The sequence below is a fragment of the Dermacentor silvarum genome, chromosome 3, assembly GCF_013339745.2.
Source record: "Dermacentor silvarum isolate Dsil-2018 chromosome 3, BIME_Dsil_1.4, whole genome shotgun sequence".
In the NCBI taxonomy this organism is placed as follows: Eukaryota; Metazoa; Arthropoda; class Arachnida; order Ixodida; family Ixodidae; genus Dermacentor; species Dermacentor silvarum.
In genome coordinates this window covers 119,332,468-119,354,951 of record NC_051156.1, presented here as the reverse complement: position 1 = coordinate 119,354,951, position 22,484 = coordinate 119,332,468, and the positions used below count along the sequence as shown (strand labels likewise).

General features: G+C 47.6%; 1 protein-coding gene across 1 annotated transcript in view; it reads left to right on the top strand.

Annotated features, from left to right (window-relative positions):
- The window catches only part of LOC119444713 (glucose dehydrogenase [FAD, quinone]), a 37,205-nt gene extending 19,762 nt beyond the window's left edge, over positions 1-17,443 (top strand). The window contains exons 6-11 of the mRNA XM_049664712.1: positions 4,697-4,864; positions 6,562-6,709; positions 8,537-8,703; positions 10,158-10,335; positions 12,244-12,460; positions 16,988-17,443. Of these exons, the coding sequence (XP_049520669.1) occupies positions 4,697-4,864; positions 6,562-6,709; positions 8,537-8,703; positions 10,158-10,335; positions 12,244-12,460; positions 16,988-17,168 (1,059 nt within the window). The 3' untranslated portion in view covers positions 17,169-17,443. The remainder of the gene's footprint in view (positions 1-4,696; positions 4,865-6,561; positions 6,710-8,536; positions 8,704-10,157; positions 10,336-12,243; positions 12,461-16,987) is intronic.
- The last annotated feature ends 5,041 nt before the right edge of the window (positions 17,444-22,484 follow it).

The window sequence follows — 22,484 nt, the reverse complement described above, 5'->3', positions numbered from 1 at the left end:
TTTATCACGGAGAAATCAGGAATTATGATCCTTAATGAAGAGACGAGTAGTTTCGTGGTGTCAATTCAACAGTCATACCCATAGTGAAGCAATATAAGTACCTCGGCGTACACATAAACGAAGGAAAGAATTACTCAAGCAACCACCAAGATAACCTGAAAATAAAGGGGAAGCGGAATGCAGCAATAATGAAACACAGAGCACTGTGGGGCCACAATAAGTATGAGGTGTTGCGTGGAATCTGGAAAGGAGTAATGGTGCCAGCGCTAACGTTCCCAAATGCCATTCTATGATTAAAATCAGATATCGTTCGGGGTTGCAAGTTAACCAAAGATAAGTAGGCCAGTTGGCTTTGGGAGCCCACGGTAAGACCCCAAATGAGGCAGTGCAAAGTGACATGGGTTGGGCCTCTTTTGAAGTCAGAGAAGCACAGAGCAAAATTACTTTTGAAGAATGACTCAGGCACATGGATTAAAATAAATGGGCGGCAAAAGGGCACTAGTATCTGTACTTGAAAAGTGTGGACACAAAATGGAGGAAGACGTCAAGAAAGTTGGCAACAAAGTACGGAGTATTTAAAACTGTAAATAGACAACCAGCGGTCATACGAACGAAAGTGCGAGAAGCAGAGGCAGCTAACTGGCTGCAAAGAATGGAAACAAAAAGGACCATGGAGATTTACAAGAATGAGAAGAAAGAAATTGGAAGCGAAAATCTGTACGAGGCTCGAGCTGGTTGCCTAAGGAGAAACACATACGGGAGTAAATATTCGGAACTAGATGAGGCATGTGTATGCTGCAGCAAACACTTTGGAGGACGCTTAACCCTTTCAGCCCTGAATTTTTTTTAACGTGCAGAAAATTTTTTCTTCGTTTTGTATTGATTTACTACGGCCTAAGAAGTACAAAAATATTTATTTTATTCGGAGTACCACATCAGCATAAGATATGGCGTCATGTCCTATATATAGGACACCAGGGCTTAGTGGTTGTAAAGAGCAATATGAAGTATTTCGAAGTTGCATATTATTCTCGGCTGTATCACACATTTAAATGTATAAAAACTCGCATGATGGTCATTTTACAGTGGTTCTTTTGCATCAGAGGCATCAAAAATATTCTTCGTGCTGGTTATACACGGTTCATCATTGCACTTCAATGGCCTCTATCTTTGATAGTCGCTTTGTCGGATGTGTTTTCGTCATAGATAGTCAATTCTTCTACTGTACGAAAATTACTGCTCCCCAAGCCTGCAAAAGCAAACTATATCCCACTTTTCATCGTCATCGTCTGCTAGCTTCAACACGCAGACGTCCTTCATCATTGCACTTGAAAGGCCTCCATCTACTTGATAGTCGCTTTACCAGATGTATTTTCGTCCTAGATAGCCAAATCTTCGTCTATTGTGCAGAAATTACTGCTCCCCAAGCCTGCAAAAGCAAACTGCGTGTAGCGCCCACCGACGCCGCAACGCGGCGACGCTAAGGTCGGCGCTCTCGGCCGTCGCCTTGGTGCCGGTTGCAAAAGACGACGAAAATAAAGTTGGGCGGCGCGTGCTCGATGCGTAAGCATGGCACGCGCTAGTCTGTTATAAAAGCATGCTGCGCTGGTCCTCTTGTTCGGGCGCTCCGCTGTGACCCCTCGGTTCCGGACATGTGTATCCTGGTTTTCATCGTCATCTACCTCCAACACGCCCACTTCCTTCATTATTGCACTTGAATGGCCTCCATTTACTTGATAGTCACTTTGTCAGATGTATTTTCGCCATATATGGCAAATTCTTCGTCTGCTGTGCAGCAATTACTGCTCCCCTAGCCTGCAAAGGCAAACTGTATATCCTGATTTTCATCGTCATCGTCTTCTACCTCCAACACGCACACTTCCTATAGTGCAGCAAACATATTTGGGTCTTTGATACACATACTTATTACTATAGGAGTCCCGTTTCCACTGAATGCAGAAGTTCAGGCTGACTTAGCGCCTTGGGAATAATAACATAAGAAATCGGAAGCTGTTACAAGCAACGGCGTCCTCACTGTACATTGAGCTTATTCCGGGCCCTTGACAACCATTGAGCCCTGGTGTCCTATATTTAGGACACGCAGATCATGGCGTGCTGCGGGCTATGCGCAAATAATAGGCAAAAGTTCCCGATATAAATACACTCCTAACCATATCAGAAACAACACACAAAATTATGATTGCTACCGAGACAATAGGTGTTGAGTAAAATATTATCAAACAACGCGGAAACTGCTGCAGTCGTGTTTCTTGCCTTCCGCCATTTTGATTTCACCTCTAGGGCATTCTGAGAAAGACAAGGATGCAGAAACTGTCGCCTATGCTGGCGGAGGTGTATGGAGAATAGCTTAAATTCTTTTTTGAGTTTGCTAACCATTTGCGTAACGATTAAGAACAATTTCTTTTCGTGTCCTTTATATAGGACGCCAGGGCCTAAAGGGTTAAGCTTCGCCTTCAACAGTGGAACGCGATAGCATTCAAATGTCCTTGACTGTCACACTTCCACTTCCCGGCAGCTGCAGCGTATGTAACCGTAATGTTCACCGGGAAACGCTGGCGGTGTAGAAACGCCGCCTCTTTCTGGGGCCGGCCTTCTTTGAATGTTTGCACCTTTAGTATTTCAGCCTGAGAAGATTTAGCATAAAAGGCATGCGCTGTCGGCGTCTTGTTTAATGACAATTGTTTGTGGGCTGTCACTCTCAAAATTCCGAGGAATAACTTTGTAAAGAATGCAAGGCAAAGTGTGAGCAACTTTAGTGGTAAAATATATTTGGAGGGCTTGCGTAGTTGGGGATGATTTTCTCGGCCGCGGGTGGTAATGCCGACGACGGATTTTCTGCGCCATGGGACCCTAAACGCTATCGCGTTAAAATCCAGAGACCACTCAGCACATCTTAATGGAATGCGAAGAGATTCACCCAGTGTGAACTAGGGAGCCTACATGCAACGCCGTTTTAGGGTGTTGACAGCCTTTGTAATGGTACTTGCCGCCGCCAGCTGAATTGGGGGGGGGGGGGGGGGGTTAAATCTGGGGCACATAATGGCGAAAGACCAGCCGACAGACAACATTTCCCACAACCGTTGGTGACGTGAAATTAATTAACTTCTTTTAATAAACTTTGGCCACAGCAGCCAGAGACAAATGGCGCGTCGGAGCGCCGTACACGGCACGTCTACGTTTTATTTAAACAGACTAGTAAGGACAGTCTTTACTACAGCACACTTCGAAAAGCACGCTTTATATATTATGTACAACTGGAAGGCAACGACAATGCTTAATGCAGTTCACATTCTTGGCGTGAGATAATCCTACCACGAGCACGCCATCGTGCGTTATAACTTGTTGCTTTATACGTGTCGCATGGCGTGCAATAGAAAAGTAAGTTTGACGTTTTAAAATAAAAGGAAAAGGCAACTAGTATATTAAAGATGTATGCAGGTTTCTTGTACGCATTGGTGCAAAACTAAATTAAATAAATTTAATAGATCGCGTGCCAACATGAGTACATCAGAGCGTGACAAAAAAAGGCAGAAAGACTGGGGACCAAAATGGCTACCCACCAAATTTGGCGGCAAATAGCGGTCAAAATGTTGGTGTTGTCACCACCCTGAAACGGCGTTGCATGTGGGTTCCCTAGTGTGAACCGTAGGTAACGTACACCTTCCGGAAGCGCTTGGGTTTAACGTGCATGGAAGCGTCAACTGGTCAGCAGTCGAGATAAGCAAGAGAAGTTTAGACTATTGGTGGAAAAAAAGGAGAGAATTGACACGACCGGATCTCTTAGTCAGTCATAGGTAGCGGTACAAGGTAGATTTTGAAGGGGAAAAAATGAAGTGGATGTATTTAAAAATGATAGATAAAAAAACATGCATAGCAGACCTGATTAAATCAAGCGCTAGGTGACTATTTCTCACCGCCCCGCTTCAAATGGGATGCCATTAAATCATCATCATCGGTAACGATTTTTAAGTTTTGCGGAAGTAAAAACGCCAATGCGTTTCTTCGCAAAGTTCGGGAATTAATATCTCGAAACTGGTGTCATCCCGAGAATTCGTTCCAAGTGGATCCGCCTTGCGAACTACATGGCTATAATTTGTAAATTGCAATATTGGCCATCAGGTAATTACTTTAAAACTTAATTAGCGAATTTTTGGTAATTAGTGAATTCAATTCATATTTCGATTTCTGGTGCAACTAAGGACCGCCTCTTCGAGCAGAACAGCTCATGAACTAGAATTGTGCTATCTGCCACAGGCAATCTTTAAGAATTTTTGAAAGTGTTCGCTGAAACACCCTGTATATGCCGCTGCGGTCACCATCAGTGATAAGGTTCCAAGGTTCCAAGTATAAGGTTCCATCTGAGGTTCCAAAGAGTTTTATAAAAAATCTTTTTAACTTGGGGATGACACTGCGTGTTTCCATGACCTTGCGTTCGTTACTATCCTTTAAAGATAATATTTCAATTATTTCACGTAATTTCTTAATTTATTCATGCATGACAACGATCATTTTTCTTCCTTAGTTCAGAAAGAACGGGGACAGGACGCGTTCAGCTGCCAGCAAAATTTCATATTTCTGATTTCGTATGGGTTGCCGCACGGTGTAATGCATGCGAACTAAATAAAAGCGTGTAATCAGCACTAGAGACAATGCGCATGCGTTTTCTTCCTCTCAGGTGCTCTTCGAAGGCATGCGCGCCATAGGCGTCGAGTTCGTGAAAAATGGACGCATCCGCACCGCATTTGCCACCCGTGAGGTCATCTTGTCGGCTGGGGTCATCGAGTCGCCGCACCTGCTCCTGCTCTCAGGCATCGGACCCAAGGAGCAGCTACAAGAATTCGGGGTAACGTATTCACCGGCTTCAATGCTTATACAAAGGGAGCATACAGGATGGAGTTTATTTACGTGCCAACTGTGCAAAAAGTTCGCTTCACTAGGACAAGCGTCCTCGACTGGCGAATTGACTATTAGCTGAGCCATTTATTTCCCTTTGTTTAGGTATTCTGCCATAGCACATTTCAAACTGTATTTTCATTTGTCAATCTGTCGTCGTTCGTATGTTTAGCAATTTTTGAGACAGTGACGTTAAGCTCATATTTCCACAGGACACCGGACATCCGGTTCAAATACGACAAACTGAAAGGTGCAGGGGATATTTGGAACTCTACAGTAAATATCAAGACAACATTTAAAAACAATCTTACTGAACAACTTCGAGTAGTGTTCCGCACACATTGAGGTTAGGTTAGGCCCAGGTGCGGGAGGACAAATGCTCCAGGCTATTTTGACAATGCGTAGGCGTTTCTGCCTTGATATACCCGAGTCTGGCGAACGCTTAAGCACATTTCTTGCCACTCAATCTCAAACGAAATAGACCAGCAAGGACATCCAGAAAACATGGGTATTTAGCGTAATCATGGAGATTAAAACCCAAGGCTAGAGATGAATAAGAGGGGGTTGTAGGAGTGACAAAGATGGGTGGTAGAATAGGTCTTCATAAAAAAAGCCTTCAGGTCGCATGAATTCCCCTTCGTGGCTAGGATACACATTTTGCCAATCTATACAAACTGGCAGCACCTGCAGGGCATTCTCGCAAACACGGAGCATGTTGTTATTATTTTTTTAAGTCGCGCCTTTTATATGCTTGAAAGCACCCGTAGGTCAGCCGCTTTCTAACTAAGCCTGCAGTATTATTTTGTGTCCTATAATAAATAATCGGTAGTGATTACTTAACACACTGTTTAATTATTAACTTATGACCGCAATGCCAATACAGGGTTTGTAAGCGCATTTCAAAACGCCGCTTTGAGTTGTTTGCGACGTGCTGCTCTTTGCGTAGCTTTTTTCTTTCCTATTGAAAACAAAGCAACGCGGTGTGCAGCGGGAAAGTACCGCGCAGCCGCTTTTGAAGAATTTGCGGGCTTTCTTTGAAGCACACAAAGGAGGAGGAGGTATGCGTACAGTAAGACTTCGCAAACAAATGCCATACAAACCACCGAGTGGCTTCTTAAACCTCTTAATGTCTGAATTTTAGTTCTTGATCCTTACTAATAAGCTAATTAGGAAGGTAAGAAACAGAATATCCTTCCTTTGGAACTTGCTAACATCACACAAGTGAACTTCATTCGCTCAGATGGCTTCGCTTTCTTTTCAATCTTGCGGTGCGTCGGTTGGCACTCCCATATCTATTACTGCTATGCAAAGAACATTGCGTCCGAGTAAGCACACGGTTCAAGTGCAGGCTTTGGAAATAGCTCGAACACATAGTCGAAGAAATGCTGCTGACCTGTACCTACTTTCGCTGGCCACTCAAATGATCTCGTACCTTTTACAACCATACCAAACACCCCTCGGGCAGTTAACAGGAGACCTAAAGGTTCGCGAAAATAATCCGACAGTAAGCTCAGGGGATATACGAATGCGTGTACCTGGGTCTTTTCAGGCCCGCTTTTGCCGATTATGTACCCGGTGCTTCTATTCCCAGCTCGTGCTGCCCGATGTGTGGTTGTAAGTGCCACAACTGCCACGCGATATTCGTAGATTCCGGTGATCGCCGACCTGCCAGGCGTCGGAGAGAACCTGGCCGAGCACTTGTACCCCGGTGGCCTGAGCGCTAGCATCGAACGCAAGATGGACATCGACGTGACGCCGTTCGCCGGACCACTGCTCTTCTACTCGCGCAACAAAGGTACGCTGGTGCACGGGTAACCTTGGCACAGTCAATAGTTAACGTAAGGAACATATAGATATAACGAAATATCGGGATATAACTAAACATACTCGTAAGGTTTCTCTGTTATATCACCGTGTAACATATATCCTTACCCATCTTCATTATCCATCTGAATCTCCAGAGCGCAGATTTCTCAGAGCCCAACCTGCCGTTGAATTCTGAGCGTCCGCATCGTGTCTATTTCACGCTTGCGATCTCGCCGGGGAGGGGGGTTGGTGCCGTAGTGCCCGAATCTGGTCTAGGGAGCTTACATGCAAGCATGTAGGCTCCCTAATCTGGTCAGATGCCACGGGGCAGTCAGACCAAGCCAGGGAAGAAAGAGAAATAAAGATACGCAGTGGGCGCATGCTCAGTTATCAGCTCTGCAGCCTACATGTCGGTCGTCTTTTCTTTCGCGTTCCACAGTATCACGTACGGCTCACCACTGTAGAGCGCGAAAAACGAACGGTCCGTGGGCTGCGTAACTGAAAACCGAGCACACGCGTACTGGGCTCCTTTATCTTAAAGCGAAGCTTTCAATGTCTCACTGATTCGTCCGTGAGCGCCGAAAACGCACTGCAGGAAAGCCAAATTACACAATAGAATCGACCTTGATGAAACTATCTGCGCATCTGCGCACACAATATAACAATGGCGCATGACATGCGTATCGTAGAACACTACAGTTTAATTTCGCAGTTGTACCGATAAGATCAATGGGAACTGCAACGCCACGCTACCCAGACGAACTGCATATATCTGCATTGCATTATGCGCGTCACGCAATGCATTCCCGGCCCTCACTATGGGTAGGCCGCTGGTGCAGCGAACGGCAGAAGAGGCTGCCGTACGCGAACGTAAGCGCGAGCGCGATCGTGCCGGCAAGGCAAATCCCGTGTATCGGCAACGGCAGAGCCCCTGACCGTCTACCACAGCGATCACAAGGCAATACTGTGCAAGTGTAGAGTCGTCCGTGAAAGTGGGAGTGTGTGTGCGTCAGTCTCACTGATGCCCATGAACTTATTGCGAACTGAGAGTAAGCGATGACTTCATGACATCGTTGTTCCAGAGGGTTTCAAGGGACTGGAAATCTAGTCCAGGTATGGTAGCCAAAACTGGCCCGGTCGGTGTCTCAGGCAATTGCCAACAGCATCTCTGTCTTTGAAACATACCCTGCAGCTCCTTGCCCATAATTTCGCACCTTAGAGTGAGTGAAGATTTATTAAAACCACCACAGTCTGAATTATCCCGTGCATTTACGTGTACGCGATTCAGACTGGCCAGGTGGCATTTCGACAATTTCAGCTGTCGCCTCAGCCTAACGCTTATCCATGAAAATTTAGCCAAGGCCCCTGTGATCGCTTACGCGTTGACACCTAATCTTGGACGGCACGCTTTTATTTAAACGCTCCCGACGGCAGCTGCTCATTCGTCTTCGAAAATGAGACGCCTAAAGCCGAAAAGGCGTTACGGGTGCCATGCTCGTTAGTCTGGGTGCAAGGCGACAAAACGTTCGTAGCAGAGAGCAAGACTGCAGTGCTAGATCGCGGGACCACTTGGGCTTGAGGCCTTCGAGCGCGACCGCGTCTACCGTCATGCCGGGCATGCGCATTTCTACACACAAACAAAACACGGACACTTTCCAGCTTTAAAAAAAGCTTTCAGCGCCGAATAGAAAGGGAAGACAAATAAGTACACATGGATGCGCCTTATCGTCCCTCCACGTCTCTAGCGTTGGGTAAGTTCTTGGCGATAAATAACGACCACCATAACCATTGAATGTGCGGTCTCCTGTTCCACCAGGTCCCTGGACCATCCCCGGCGGGGTGGAGACAGTGGCGTTCGTGCAAACCGAGCCAGCCAACGGCACGGCCGCTGATGTGCCCGACATCGAAATCCTGCTCTTCTCCATGTCGCCGGCCTCCAGCGAAGGCGAGAGGTTCATGCTCGACATCGGACTCGACCCAAAGGTATTGCGTTTGCATGTGTGTCCCTGAAAGGCAAAAGAAACATTGTGAGAGAAACCAAAATTCGTTCATGTACCCTGGAGGTGTTGCTGTTAAGTTGATCGGGAGATAATATTGCGCCCATGATTGAGCTTATCATAAACCTCAATCGTGCAGGAGCAGCTGGCGACAAACGGGGACACGACTACAAAAGATAGATACAACAATAGGAAATATACAATGAAGTACAACATCTAGATACTACTTTGAAACCTCGTGCAAGTGCTCAAAAATTACTACAGATATTCTTCTCCTCATAAAAGAGCATGTCATTGTTGTTTGTGTGATAACTAAGAGCACTACTAATAAAAGAGCACTGCTGATTGTTTGTGTGATAACTTTTTACTATACAAGTGTACACATCGTCTACGATGGGCGCCATGGTGAAAGCATCGAAATAACTATTGACCAATCGTGGCTCATACTTGATACGATTTGCATACATGGACTTTCTTTTTTTCATTTGTTTAGCCTATATATTGAAAAAACAATCGCAACAGTAAAACGAACGGTGACGGATTCTCAACGGATCTGCTCCAATGAGAATGCGCACCTGTTAAATTTACTGAAAAATCGAACGTTTCTATGCTGGATTCGCATTTATCCAATCGCCGCAAAGTTCGCTCGCAGATCGTGCACTCTTGCTCGGAAGGTTCTTAATAGCAATACGCTGACAAAAAAAGGCTAAAGCTTGCACTAGGCCGCGCAAAGCTCAAGACACAGCGAAACTGGCCGAAATGCCGACACCGCGTTTCACCGCGTTGCAATGCCGACAACGCGTTCTAGCAGACCCGCTCCGTGAATGCGTGTCTCTTTCTCGGACTTACGGCAGTCACTGCGGGTTGTATAGCGCAGCTTGCAACAGCGACACCGCGTGCCAATGCCGACACCGCGTTCCAGCAGACCTGCTCCGTGAATGCATATCTCTCTGTCTCTCATATTATCTTTATTATCTCTCCTGAGCATACCGCGCAAAACCTCTTCTTCACCTCGCAGAGCATTGGCACGAGCACGTGCGAAGGTGCCAAATGTGGACGAAGACGACAACGCTCGAACGCAATCATATGGTTCGCATAAATGCATGTTCTGCAAGTGTGGCTGTATAGCCTAGTGGTTACGACGCGCGCCTTGGGACCGTAGGTACGCGGGCTTGAATCCCGCCTCGGCAAGAAAGTTTACTTTCTTTCTTCATTGCTGCTGATGATATTTTCTTGGTACGAACCACAAATTACGGCTGGCTTAAAAAACTTCGCTGTTAAAAAAAGAAACAATTACGTCATTGCAATTTCTTTGGCCAGCAATGCTCATTACGTGGGAGATGCACATGTCATAGAAACAAGTGGGCCTGCAAACCCCTTGGTTTTCCTGGCGAAGCCGCCTCGTGGTGTGTTATCGAATGCGTACACCGTTGCTTACAGGCGTACGACGACTACTACAAGCCTCTGCGCGGTAGCCACGGCTACAACCTGGTGCCCGTCCTGCTGCACCCGAAGTCTCGCGGCGTGCTGCGACTCAAGAGTGCCGATCCCCGGATTCCCCCGGCCATTGACCCCCGATACCTGTCACATCCGGATGACATCCGTGTCATTGTCAAAGGTATGTGCAAACAGAGACAACTAGAAAAAAAAACTGAATTTTCGTATTAAAGGCGGGGAGAGGGGGATGACGGGGGTGGGTACGAACCAGTACCGTTCACCAGTACGAACTGGTGAACTGCGCAAAGTACCGTTAGTCCGTGGTACTGGTGGCTTCTGTCGGTCATAGAAATTTATGCAGGGGGCTCCGGCGCTGGTGTCTGCGCTACCTGCAAGTGTGGTGGCTTATCGAACGTGGGAAACATGCACAGTACATGGATTCGCCTGAACTTCAATCTTCTGGCCTAAAACAGCTTCTCTGTGATTGTGAAAATGGATGATTTTCAACAAACATCACACTGCATACGCAACCATTGGCGTCGATTACGGATGTGCGCAGAACATTGCCGTCTAGCGGTGTTTAGGAAAAATATGATGAAAATACAAACCATAAAGAACTAACGCCACAATAACGTCTGAAGCCACAGCACAAAGATTGCGCAAATCCATGTACTATCCGTCATTCAATCAGTCAAAAATACCTTCGTGGGGGGCAAATGCGATAGCATGCCAAGACAGTCTACCTATCCCGTTGCGTTAAACTTAACTTCCGTGTGTAGGACCATGCTACGTGGCGAACACGCTATGCAGATATCACAACATTACAGCAAACTCATTGAGACCTCTAGCAGAGCATGAACAGCCCTCAAAAATTTATACGCATGTCCTGTGCTCGCCCGCATGTCTATCCTTCACGATGGGTGGGTGCAAGAACTCGATGTGCGCGCAGGGTTGTCGGCCTAATGCAAACATGCTTATATAATCCTTGTCGAAATATGTTTCATTTCACGACGAGTTTCACATAGTTGTCGCGGCCCGAACAAGGCCGCTGTGCTCTTGCTCTGAACGCGGTGAAATCGGCGGATTCCGAAAGCCCGTGGCAAGGTCCTGATTATTGCAGTCATAACAATCAATGCGTGGGTACCAGGGGCGCGTCACAGCCGAAGTAGTACGTCTGGGTGCATCTCACGTGGTCGCCGCTTTCCAGATGTGGTGCAAACATAGTATGACGCTTACGTGCAGACGGGTATATCAACGTTACTCTGACGCGGCGCGTTGGCATCGACACCGACGTTATCATGATGTTGGATGAAGCTATTTTTGGTGTCGTAGGTGCAGGATGCGAAGAGCTGTGGTGCTGGACTGCTAAGCACGAGGTCGCGCGATCAAATGCCGGCCACGGTGGCCGTATATCGATGGGGGCGAAATGCGAAAACACCCGTGTACTTAGATTCAGGTGCACGTGAAAGAACCCCAGGTGGTCGAAAACACTACCATGTGGCTCATAATCAGATAGTGGTTTCGGCATGCAAGATCCCACAATGAAAAAAAAAAAATTAACCGTAACGAAAACCATGACTAAACGTTTTAAAGTTGTATAATTGCATCCTTGACTGAAATTAGTTTAAAAGTAAATGCCAGCTGTCGAATTTCAGCCCGTGTGTTCTTTTTTTAAACCTAGTGGAACACTATGTCGCCTTGAAAGAGTACCGAAATTCAGCTGCTAGGGATAGCAGCAGCATACATGCCTTGTCATCAGTCACTAGTCCCTTCCTGTGTACACGAAACAACGCTATTTCGTGCCTGCTTTCGTTTTGTTTGTCCGTTCCTCGCTGTCGTTGTTACGATGAGCACAACACGACTGGTTTGACGTTCTCGGCTTCTGCGTTGCGTTTACAGTAGAAGGAGGAAAAAGCACAAACACAAAATGGAGAGGATGGACTTTTACCGTCATTGGCACTGTAAACATGTTTTGTAATGACATTAACCAGCAAGCCCCGCTTTCATCAATACTAACGTCGCTCACTCGTTGGCGTGGATTCGTGTGGACACCCTTCCCGCCCGGTGCGGACTCTTCCTCTGCGCGCAGGCATGAAGGCCTCGGCACGCATCGCCGAGACGAAGGCCTTCAAGCAGCTCGGCTCGCGACTCTGGCCTCGCCACTTCCCGGGCTGCGAGCGGCACCTGCTGTGGAGCGACGAGTACCTGGAGTGCCTGGCGAGGCACTACACCACCGCCCTGTGGCACCCGTCGGGCACCTGCAAGATGGGCAACGCCAGCGACGCCGTCGTCGACCCGCAGCTCAGGTATGCGTTGTACACACGAACTTCCCCGGTTTCGCTTGTTCGAGGCTCGCACCACGGCAAAACGCGCAGGTACCTTGCGCTGAGCCGTTTTAGGGCGAAGGTGCTTACCTCCAGCCTCCCTATGCAAACCGCGCATGCATTCCCTGCGGGAGGGGGGGGGGGGGGGGGGGGGAGTACTCTTGGCGGCTTACGTGCGTATCGGGGACACGGCGCTCGACAGGAATGACGACAGGTAGGGTACAGGGGGAAAGAGTGTGGCGACAGCGCTGCAGTAGTGGAGACCAGTAGGGGGAGAGGGAGAAAGAGTGTGGCGACGGCACCTGTGCACGTGGCCTGCGCTCCTGTGGTTATTTATTTATTTATTTATTTATTTATTTATTTATTTATTTATTTCACATACTTTCAAGGCCCGAAGGCGTTACAGAAAGGAGGGGAGTCAAAAAACAAACAATGCAGTAAAAATACATACAAAAAATATTAACAAATGGCATTCTGAACAGCGGTCTTGAAGTTGGTAGGGTCGGTGATGAGTGCGACTGATGCGGAAAGGCGATTCCAGTCCATGCTTGTCCTAGGGATGAATGAGTAACTGTACCGGTTTGTGCGGCACAAAAGCACCCCGACTTTGAGGCTGTGGTCAGTGCGGGACGAAATAAAAGACGGAGGGGCAAGAAGGGTTTCTTTTAAAAGGGGTTCAAATGAAAAACTTTGTGAAAAAGGGAGAGACGGGAACATTTGCGGCGTGACGAAAGATCAGGTAAGTTAAGAGTTTCATTGATGAGACACTTGCATAGCGAGAGTAATTAGACATGATAAAGCGTGCACTGTGGTTTTGAATACTCTCTAGAGTGGCAACTAATGAGGACTGAGCCGGATCCCAGAGGGCTGAAGCATACTCCAATTTGGAGCGAACTAAAGTTTTGTATAAAGTTAGTTTCAAGGAGGAAGGGGCAGAGCTAAAATTACGGCGCAAGTAACCAAGCGTGCGGTTAGCGTTATTAGTAACATAGTCAATATGCCAATGCCAAGAAAGGTTATTTGATATGTGAAGGCCGAGATACTTGTACGAGGTAACTGACGTCACTGGTGCACCATTAATAAAGTACGTGTGAATGGCAGTGTTACGAGATATGCGCATGGCCTTGCATTTATTTGAATTTAGTTGCATACACCAATTAGAACACCACTCAGTTATGCGATTAAGATCGTCCTGCAGTTCTTGTGAATCGGAAGGATTAGTAATTTTACGGTAATTAACACAGTCATCCGCGAATAGTTTTATTACTGTTATAGTTATAACGTGTGACGTTATAACTATACCGCGAATAGTTATAACGTCACGCGCGTCGGAGGTGCCGGTGCGGCTGCTGCAGCGGTTGCGCAGATGCATGGTAGGTGCGGAGACCACGGCGGAGCTTGTGTCGGCGTAGTGTGGTGCCGTATGAAAAAAAAAAATGTATGATTTCATAATGTATACAGCCCGTGTATGCAGCCTAAACAGCGTCACCGCTAATCCGTCCCATAAGAAAGTTGAGGCCCCACAAATTTTCTTTTCTTCAAGGACGCGACTAACCTTGATATGATTCTCGCGGCCTTTCGCATGACCGGACAAGCGCGTTCTTTTTGTACATTTCGGGTGCTTAGCTTCGAAAGGCTTAAATCCTCAAACAGCGACAGTTTTTCACGGTCACTTCGGTGGCTGCACAGAAAGCGCGGACAGCCCACTTTTAACACACACGCTCTGAAACATGAAAAAAATATATATATATTTGCCAAAACCACGATTTAATTATGAGGCACGCCGTAGTAGGGGACGCCAGATTAAGTTGAACCACCTGGGGTTCTTTAACGATCGATCGCTTGTCGCCACGCGAATGTGCCCAAGACCAGGAATGTTAAGCTGCGCAGAGCGTCCTCGGATGGCTCGGAATGGTCGAGCAGGAACGCGACAGCACGAACATTCTCAAGCTTCTGCTATTACGGTTGGGCAAATCTAGGCTCGTAATACATTCAGACGAACGATAAAGCATGGGTACACGTATTCAATGTCAGTTCACTTCCTATGCAGTCTTTTACATAGCGACGGGTATCCTCAGCACTGCTTTCATAAGTACATTTTTCAAAAGCTTCATATCATATCCTTTATTTTACTGTAGAAACATGAGGTCTGTATCACGTTAAATAACATTATTCAAACTAATTATCCATTACCATTAAGCGTTTTCTCTTTTCCGAGCAGTGAAGCTAGTCAAGCTTCTAACTCCAATTTCAACTTAGTTTTTAAAATGTAGCAAACTGTACGGTAAGCGGTTAAATCAGTCGCGAAAGTTCATAATTGGAATTGATTTGCAAATTATACTGTTTATCTAACCGAACCGAATGGTGATTTTTTTGGTGCTAAATGTTCCTTTATTGTCGTTTTATTTCTTATTTTGAGGTTCTGAATTTCTTGTGTTGACGGTGTATTGTACGTTTAAATGCAACGCATATAAACTTGTTCTCGCGTCTTTTTAAGTGGCACTTCATCCTTCGTCAGCGTACCCACTTCCCTGCTATAACGCTTCGGCGCTGCAGGGCGCACTGTAAATAAAATAAATAAACAGCACATGAAGACATTTCGGAAATCAGTTCTTTGGCATCACACATGGCGGGTGAAGTATCATGAAAGGCAAAATTGTTGTCCCCCTGAATGTTAGAAAGAAGGCTTCGCAGTTGAGGAAAAATTCGTCCTGCTCCGGGATTCGAGCTCGGGACCAAAGGCGGGACCTCGGGAGCTCGGGACCAAAGCGACCACCCAAAGAGAGTGGTCGCTCTTCCATCTGAGCAAACGAAGTGATTAGCAGATCGCAGCGCGAGGGCGAAGCAATCGATAACTCGAAACAGAATATGGCAAATCTAGCAATCTCAATTATTTTCCGAGAAACCCATATGGGTCTCATTTGTATAGTCTCATGCTATACGTTTGGGTGGATGGCAATTTTGCCCTTTCGTGAACACGTATTGTATCTGAATTTTGCATTGTGCGTATTTCCTTCTTTACCCATAACTTTTATGTAGAGTTGATATTGCATCGGCTGCTAGCTTATCGAGGGCCTCGAATCCGGCAGATTTGATGCCTTCAGGTAGCATGTGTGGGTTTATGGACCAGTTGCCCTCACCCGAAAAGTTGACGTAGACGTGACGCCTGTGGCAGAACGGATGTTCCACATCCGCCGCCAAGGCCATGAGTGGTAGCACCGGCTAACACTCCCAGGGTTAGTTCTAGTAGATCAACATAAGTACCCCGGAAAGTGGATGGGAAAACTGCGCCGCGGTAGTTCAATTGGTAAGGGCATCGCACGCGTAATGCGAAGACGCGGGTTCGTATCCCACCTGTTGCCTTTTCATCCACTGTCATTTCCATTTATGTATAACTTCTTTTTTTTCAACCAATACCGACATATAATATCCTCTATGCAGCACTTATTGTCATTGATTGTTGGCTTCTAATATATATATATATATATATATATATATATATATATATATATATATATATATATATATATACATATATATAATTTTTTTCGGCAGCGCGCTTCTAGCTTTCCTGAAAAAATTTAAGCTGTGGTTAACAAAATATAAAAAATGTTCATAAGAAAAGAAACAAACAAGTATTTATGTATTCGGAGCCCATCTGTAGCATTTTTAATTTCCACTTTATAAGAACTCACTACCAACAGTTACTTTTGTCCATTAGCTATTCTTAAGTGTTCGCGCTGTTTCTTAACCATGCCACGTCACCATCAAGGTCACACTCGCTCCCTGATCGGCATAAACGCAAGATTATGACGTAGAGTAGGCAAACGATAACTTTCCAGCCCTCATAATCAGGCCTTTGTAAACAAAACGAGAACTTTGGAAATCGAGTAGCGTTTCGAAATGCTCCACTTCATTTCCCTTTCAGGCATATATTTTAAATTTACCAAAGCATACTTTATGCTTTTACGCAGAATTCTACCATCTTCGAGGACAATAGCGCTTCTTATGAGTTGTGAATGCGAAAGCATTATTGTCCAATTGAACGTCGCTGAGCAGTCCTTCGAGTTATGAACTCCTCGCGGGCACGCGAGCGCGTTGGAATTTGGCCTTACGAAGGCGCATTAGAACGCAGGCTAGAACATGCGCGACCAAGGAACACGGGGATATTACAGGCTTCCAAGAGCCAGGGTGACGAGACGTCGCGGCTTTGCCCTCTCCCCTCACGCGCTACTGCGGCAGCAGGTGTTCCCTTTCCCTCGCTCGGCTCCGTCGTGGCGGCATCATCCGCCGGGACAGCATCGCCGCTGACCTCATTCTTGGCACTGTGCCAACTTTTATCGCCGAGCTTCATACACCCGCACCGAGAATCTTTAAAGTGGGGGCACATAGGCTCATGTGTAAAAAAAAAAAAAAAAAAAAAACCGGGGAACCTCACTTTAGGAGCTCGGCCTCTACCTTGTGCGTGACTTAACCTAAATGGCTTCGCGCGCATGCGCGTACGTGCAGGGTGCTGGGCGGCGTGCAAGGCCTACGAGTGGTGGATGCATCGGTGATGCCCGAGCCGCTGTCGGCGCACTTGAACGGCCCCACCATGATGATAGCGGAGAAGGCGGCCCACATGATCCTCCAGGACCTGGAGGGCGAGGACAACCAGCCCCTGGTGCCAGATGCCACGGCCGTCGTTTGAAACCTCCATGGATGCGCATGCCCGTGCTGCGACCGAAGAACATTGCATCACAATGATCTTTCTGACAGCCTTCTCGACGCGGTTGTGCGTTACGTGAACTTATTCCGAGGGTACATAGAGCATCATCACATATATTGTCAAAACGAAGCGCCTGAATTTAGTGCACATTACCACTAGTGTTGCCGTGCACTAACTGAGGCGACGGTGCGTGAAGCTATTGAAGGTCGGCGTTGATCCTACGGGCTACACAGAGCCAACTGATTCCTGGTCATGCAAAGAAAGTTGCACCGCGTATATTGAAAGGTTGTGTACAGTTTAGATGGTTCTCAATCATGCCAGGCATGTTGCGCGGTGTATGTTTCATAAGTATGATGCATGCCATACATTTGTGACTGGTCGGTGCTTCACAGATTCTTCCCTTGTTGAAATCATATATCGAAGCAAATGCGCGCGAAATTTTAGTCTCGCAAAAATCTCTAGACCGCACTTTTCATCCTCTCAAGGCCGAAAGTCACTATCACCATCATCTCTACGTTTACGTATTGGAATATTTATTTTCCACGCATCGAAAAAGACAAAGCTGTGAATCCATGCTACATCTTCATGCCTGGCGACGGAATCTGCAAGCAAGCTGATAACATTAGTTGTAGCCACTATTCAGACGTTACTAGACAACACTAGAAACTACTTAAAATGTTGTATAACGTATTATACACGCTCACATTAGGGATTTTCGTGGTAAAGATTGTTGGCTGGTCATTTCGACTACGCTTCATAAGTGCTAATGTTCTTTTAACCGTGCGTTCCATCAGAACCATCAGGCTTGTGGAAATGAAACTTAACAGAAGTACAGATGTACACTGCGTTGACAACAACGTGCTGCGATATTTCAGATGGGTATCTTTGATTTGTCATCCCGGATGTACTACAATATGGCCTTTGACACTTCCGTGAAATTCCATAGCATTGCAAGCACTTTTCTGTGCTTGAGTTTGTTGATCGTCGTGATCCATATCTTCTGTTAAGTTTTGATGACACTTGAGTCGTGATGCGCTGTGTTTATGCAAATGTATACATGAACGTTCTTCATTGAATAAACATATTCCATCTCGAATGAGCGCTGCTGTGTACGTCTCTATTTTAATGCGAACCTTTATTTGCCAACCGTTCCATGGTTTCGCCTGAGTCGGTCGGTCGCTGGTCGGGTTCTCATCGAAAATATTGCTCCTCACTCTTAAAAAAATAAAAATGAAGGAAGAGCGTCCTGCGACGGGATTAGAACCTCTACCATCAGGTGCAGCAGCCCATTGCTCTAGCCATTAAGCCACAGCCCTTTTTATTCCTTTACTGCGTTGTTAGCCACAATACGTACACACGTACAAAGCCTCTCACGTGGTGCTAAACAGAAAATATTGCATTATTATGTCGAGATTGTACAAATTTTAAAGCCCTTGGGAGAGGCCATCACAGTCACCAAAACATCAAGTTTCTGAAACCATTCAGGGGGTTCCATCACGTCCTTTAGGGCATCGCGCGTGTAGGTACTACTTATCAATTAAGTATTTTCTCGCAGACCTTGCATCTACTGGCAAGCGCCATGCACAGCCATGCGCGTTTTCCATCCTCTGCTCATACACAAAAGCATTAGTTGGTCAGCCGGCACTCCTCCTGCCTCTCCACATGGCAAGAAACGAATACTGAAAGTGATTATCGGCAGTTCTATTTTCAGAATTCGTTTGTAAAACGTCCCACAAGAAAGGAGTTGAGCGCATCTTCTTGGATTGCCACGACTGCATTAAGCCACAATCACACCTACGTTTCTCGCGCGCATCTCATTAAAGCATGTTTCTCTCTCTCTCTCTCTCTCTCTGGTGCCAACACGAACTAGGTCTTCGAGATGGTCGCCATGTATGGATGTTGGTTATATATATATATATATATATATATATTGTAATGTGGAGAAGCAGACAGACAATCGGCCTTCCGCCAGAACGCCTGGTTTACTTCTGCTTCGTCTTCCTCTCTCTTGCCCGCGCCCGCAGTCCGAGCGCGGGAGCCTCCGTGAGTCATTCTCTTCATTACACTCGGCCACGCTGCCGAAGATAGCTCAGGTGATTGAGAGAGCGTGCTGGTGATGCAGATATATAATCTACATGACTTGGGGAATGGGAGTCGTCATCGTTAGGGCCGTCCTGTGCGCAACCAGCTTTTCTGGCGGTCGGCACTGAGTGTTGCGCTCAGGTCGCACTTGGCAAAGCACGGCACACTGCACAGCGGCTGGCCGCACTGATGCGCCATGCACACAGCCAAATGCTGTGCTCAACCATCGTGTGCCTCTTCGCGACGTTGCCGGTGACGGGTCAAGGCTCGCCAATGCACTCGAATCGGCGAAGCTCCACAATATGCCTACTGCTGCCGAGTCATCTATGTCCGAAGGCGGAGTCAAAAGCGATGCCTGGTCAGAGCCCGCGATATTTTCCGCGCTTGAACCAGGGAACAGCTGTTTCTGCGCTTTATTCTGTGGTATCTTGTTCGTATGATAGGGACATTTAGGCGGCACGATGAGGTCTTTGATAATTACGGTCTCAGCGATGCCAGCCGCCTGGGCTTCCTTTAGTGAGACCTCACTCAGTGCGTAGCGAATGGTCGCACGTTCAGCCAACGGTTGCTGCGAAATCCCGAGGTGTGGCTCCGGCGGGTCCAGAAGTTTATCGTCTGCGCAATCCATAGACAGATCACGGTTGCGGACCGGTAGCTCCCCATCATCGCAGCTCGACGGACCCGCGATGTTCAGAGGCGTAGACGGCCGTCGCTCGTGAACTCGAACTTCGCTTCCGCCAACAGGTGTTATGGGTTGAACGGCTCTTCTGGAATGCGTAAGCTCCGAGGCCACCTGGCGGTGGGTCACAGCAAGAGCAGTGGTTTGCCGGGCTATTCCCGCTGGCTGCTGGAAATCGCGGTGCCTCATCTCCGCCAGGCTGCTTGTCCAGCTGCCCGAGGTACCAGGACCGGTGTCCACGGATAGTGCGGTCGTTGTGGTAGTCGTGGCAGCCGGTTCTACCACCAAGGAAGCATCGACGGCATACCTTGGTGGCTGAGGAGTCGAAGAAGTGCCGGGCATGTTATTTTCGCCAAGGGAAGCGTGGACGGCGTTCCCAGGCAAGGCAGGTCCAATACGGAGGGCCCGAAGCGCTGTCCCACCGTCTTCGGTAGAGCCGACGACGACAGCCGGTGAGCCGGCACCTACGGCGGGGCAGCCTGCGGCTCTCCCTGTTGAGGCGTTGCTGGGCACATCTGCCGCAGGATCGAAGCGGTAGCTCTCCGGAGCGCCGTGCGCAGAACTGTGCTGATCGGACTCACCGCCGGCATAGGGAAGTGGGCCGAAGGCAGCTATCAAAGCTGCGCTCCATGCAGACCAGGAAAGCTGCCTGATGCCTTCATAGCTTTCCCATGCCTTGGCGGCACCGCATAGTCGTTGTGCTGCAACCAGCCATCTTGTGAGGTCGGGCCAGGCATGACGATCACCCAAGGCATTGATGTTGCGGAGCCAAAGGGTGACGTCGTCTGGAAAGCCGCGAAACGTTGGTATTTCCACGAACGCCGGCGGCAGGGAAGCGTGGACGGCGTTCCCAGGCAGGATGCAACCGTCGACGGACGCGAACGCGGTCGTCATATCCTGGAGCTGTTGTGTCAGCTCGGCGATGGCGTGGATGAGGGCATCAGTACATCCCTGTCCGAGAGCCGCCGAGGAGGCTTGGACGCCGTCCCCGGACGGTGCAGTGGATACCTGCGACGGTAGGGTGGCGGGCTCCATACCGGGGGAAGCGTGAACGGCGTTCTTGGGAAGGAGGGACCCGGCACGCCGAAGCACCGTGCGAGGAACACTGAAGGCTGGAACACCTTAAGACAGGTTCTTTGTAGGCTGCGCCATTGTAATGTGGAGAAGCAGACAGACAATCGGCCTTCCGCCAGAACGCCTGGTTTACTTCTGCTTCGTCTTCCTCTCTCTTGCCCGCGCCCGCAGTCCGAGCGCGGGAGCCTCCGTGAGTCATTCTCTTCATTACAATATATATATATATATATAAACTTTATTTGACATGCAAGCATTTTAAGGAGCGGTGGTCGGAGCCCCTCAGTCCAGGGCCCCACTTGCCTCTGCCGCCTGCCTGACCTGGTTAATTAAGGACTTTTGTCTTGCCAAGTCGGAACGGGCGCGCTGTGTCTCCCACTGCTCCATTGTGATATTGTTAGTTGGCCTATGAGGATGCTTATTTCACTCTCAGGTTACATGCATTAGGGTGGGTATGCCACCGCACCAAGGGCACTTGACCCTATGCAGCGAGTGGGATACATGGCGTTTAGCATTTTTCAATGGGGGAATACCCCGGTCTGTATTTTGCGCCAATCGGAGGCCTATTTCCCGCTAAGTTGTGAGTGAGGGGGCAGGTATTATCTGCGGACTCCACGCTGATGAGCAAGGATGTCTTTGGCACTTAAATTGATTGGATTTTGTGAGGGATAGTGTGAGGATCTGGGGTTCGAAGCGGACCCTATTGCTCGGTTAGTAGACGCTCGAGCTAACGCGTTAGCCTGTTCGTTCCCCTGTACCCCCGCGTGTCCCGGGCACCAGAGAAGGCGATGGTGGTGATTGAACGATTCGGGGACTATCGTGAGGCTAGCCGCAGTCACGTGCCCCTTGAGAAACATGCAACATGTCTCTTGGGAGTCACTGCCCAGTGATTTCCAAAATTTAACTGCTTATGTTGTGCTTATAAGTGCTTATGCAAAACGACGTCCTGCCTGTAGTTGTTGAGCCCTATTTATTTAACGAGCATGAATGCGAGTCCAGTAGGCAAAGACGCAACTGAAAATCTGACAGAAGACACGCGACATATTGCGCCGTGTGTTGTCGCAGAGCACTAATCAGATTTCGATCATGCACAGACGAACTAACCCCAACGTTCCTTGACGTCAGTAGAATTAGCAGCGCCTTGAACGGTACTTTTGTGTGAAAATAAAAGGCTGCTGACCGCAAAATAGAAGTGTTATTGAAACAAGATATGATTGTTAGGATACTATGTGATTTCTCAATGGCCACGCTTATTACCCGCACATCACGATAAGGACCTACAAGCCTAACAGTGTATACATACTACGTGTTCCAAGTGTTGCACTTGCCCTAGAGCAACATGATTTTTTTTGCAGGTACATTAGACATAAACAGTAGACTGTGATAGTGCAAGACTACCACACGTTGCACCGGTAAAGTTGTCTGAGGCAGAATAAACTGAGAAGCTGTTTTTTTTTACATAAAAG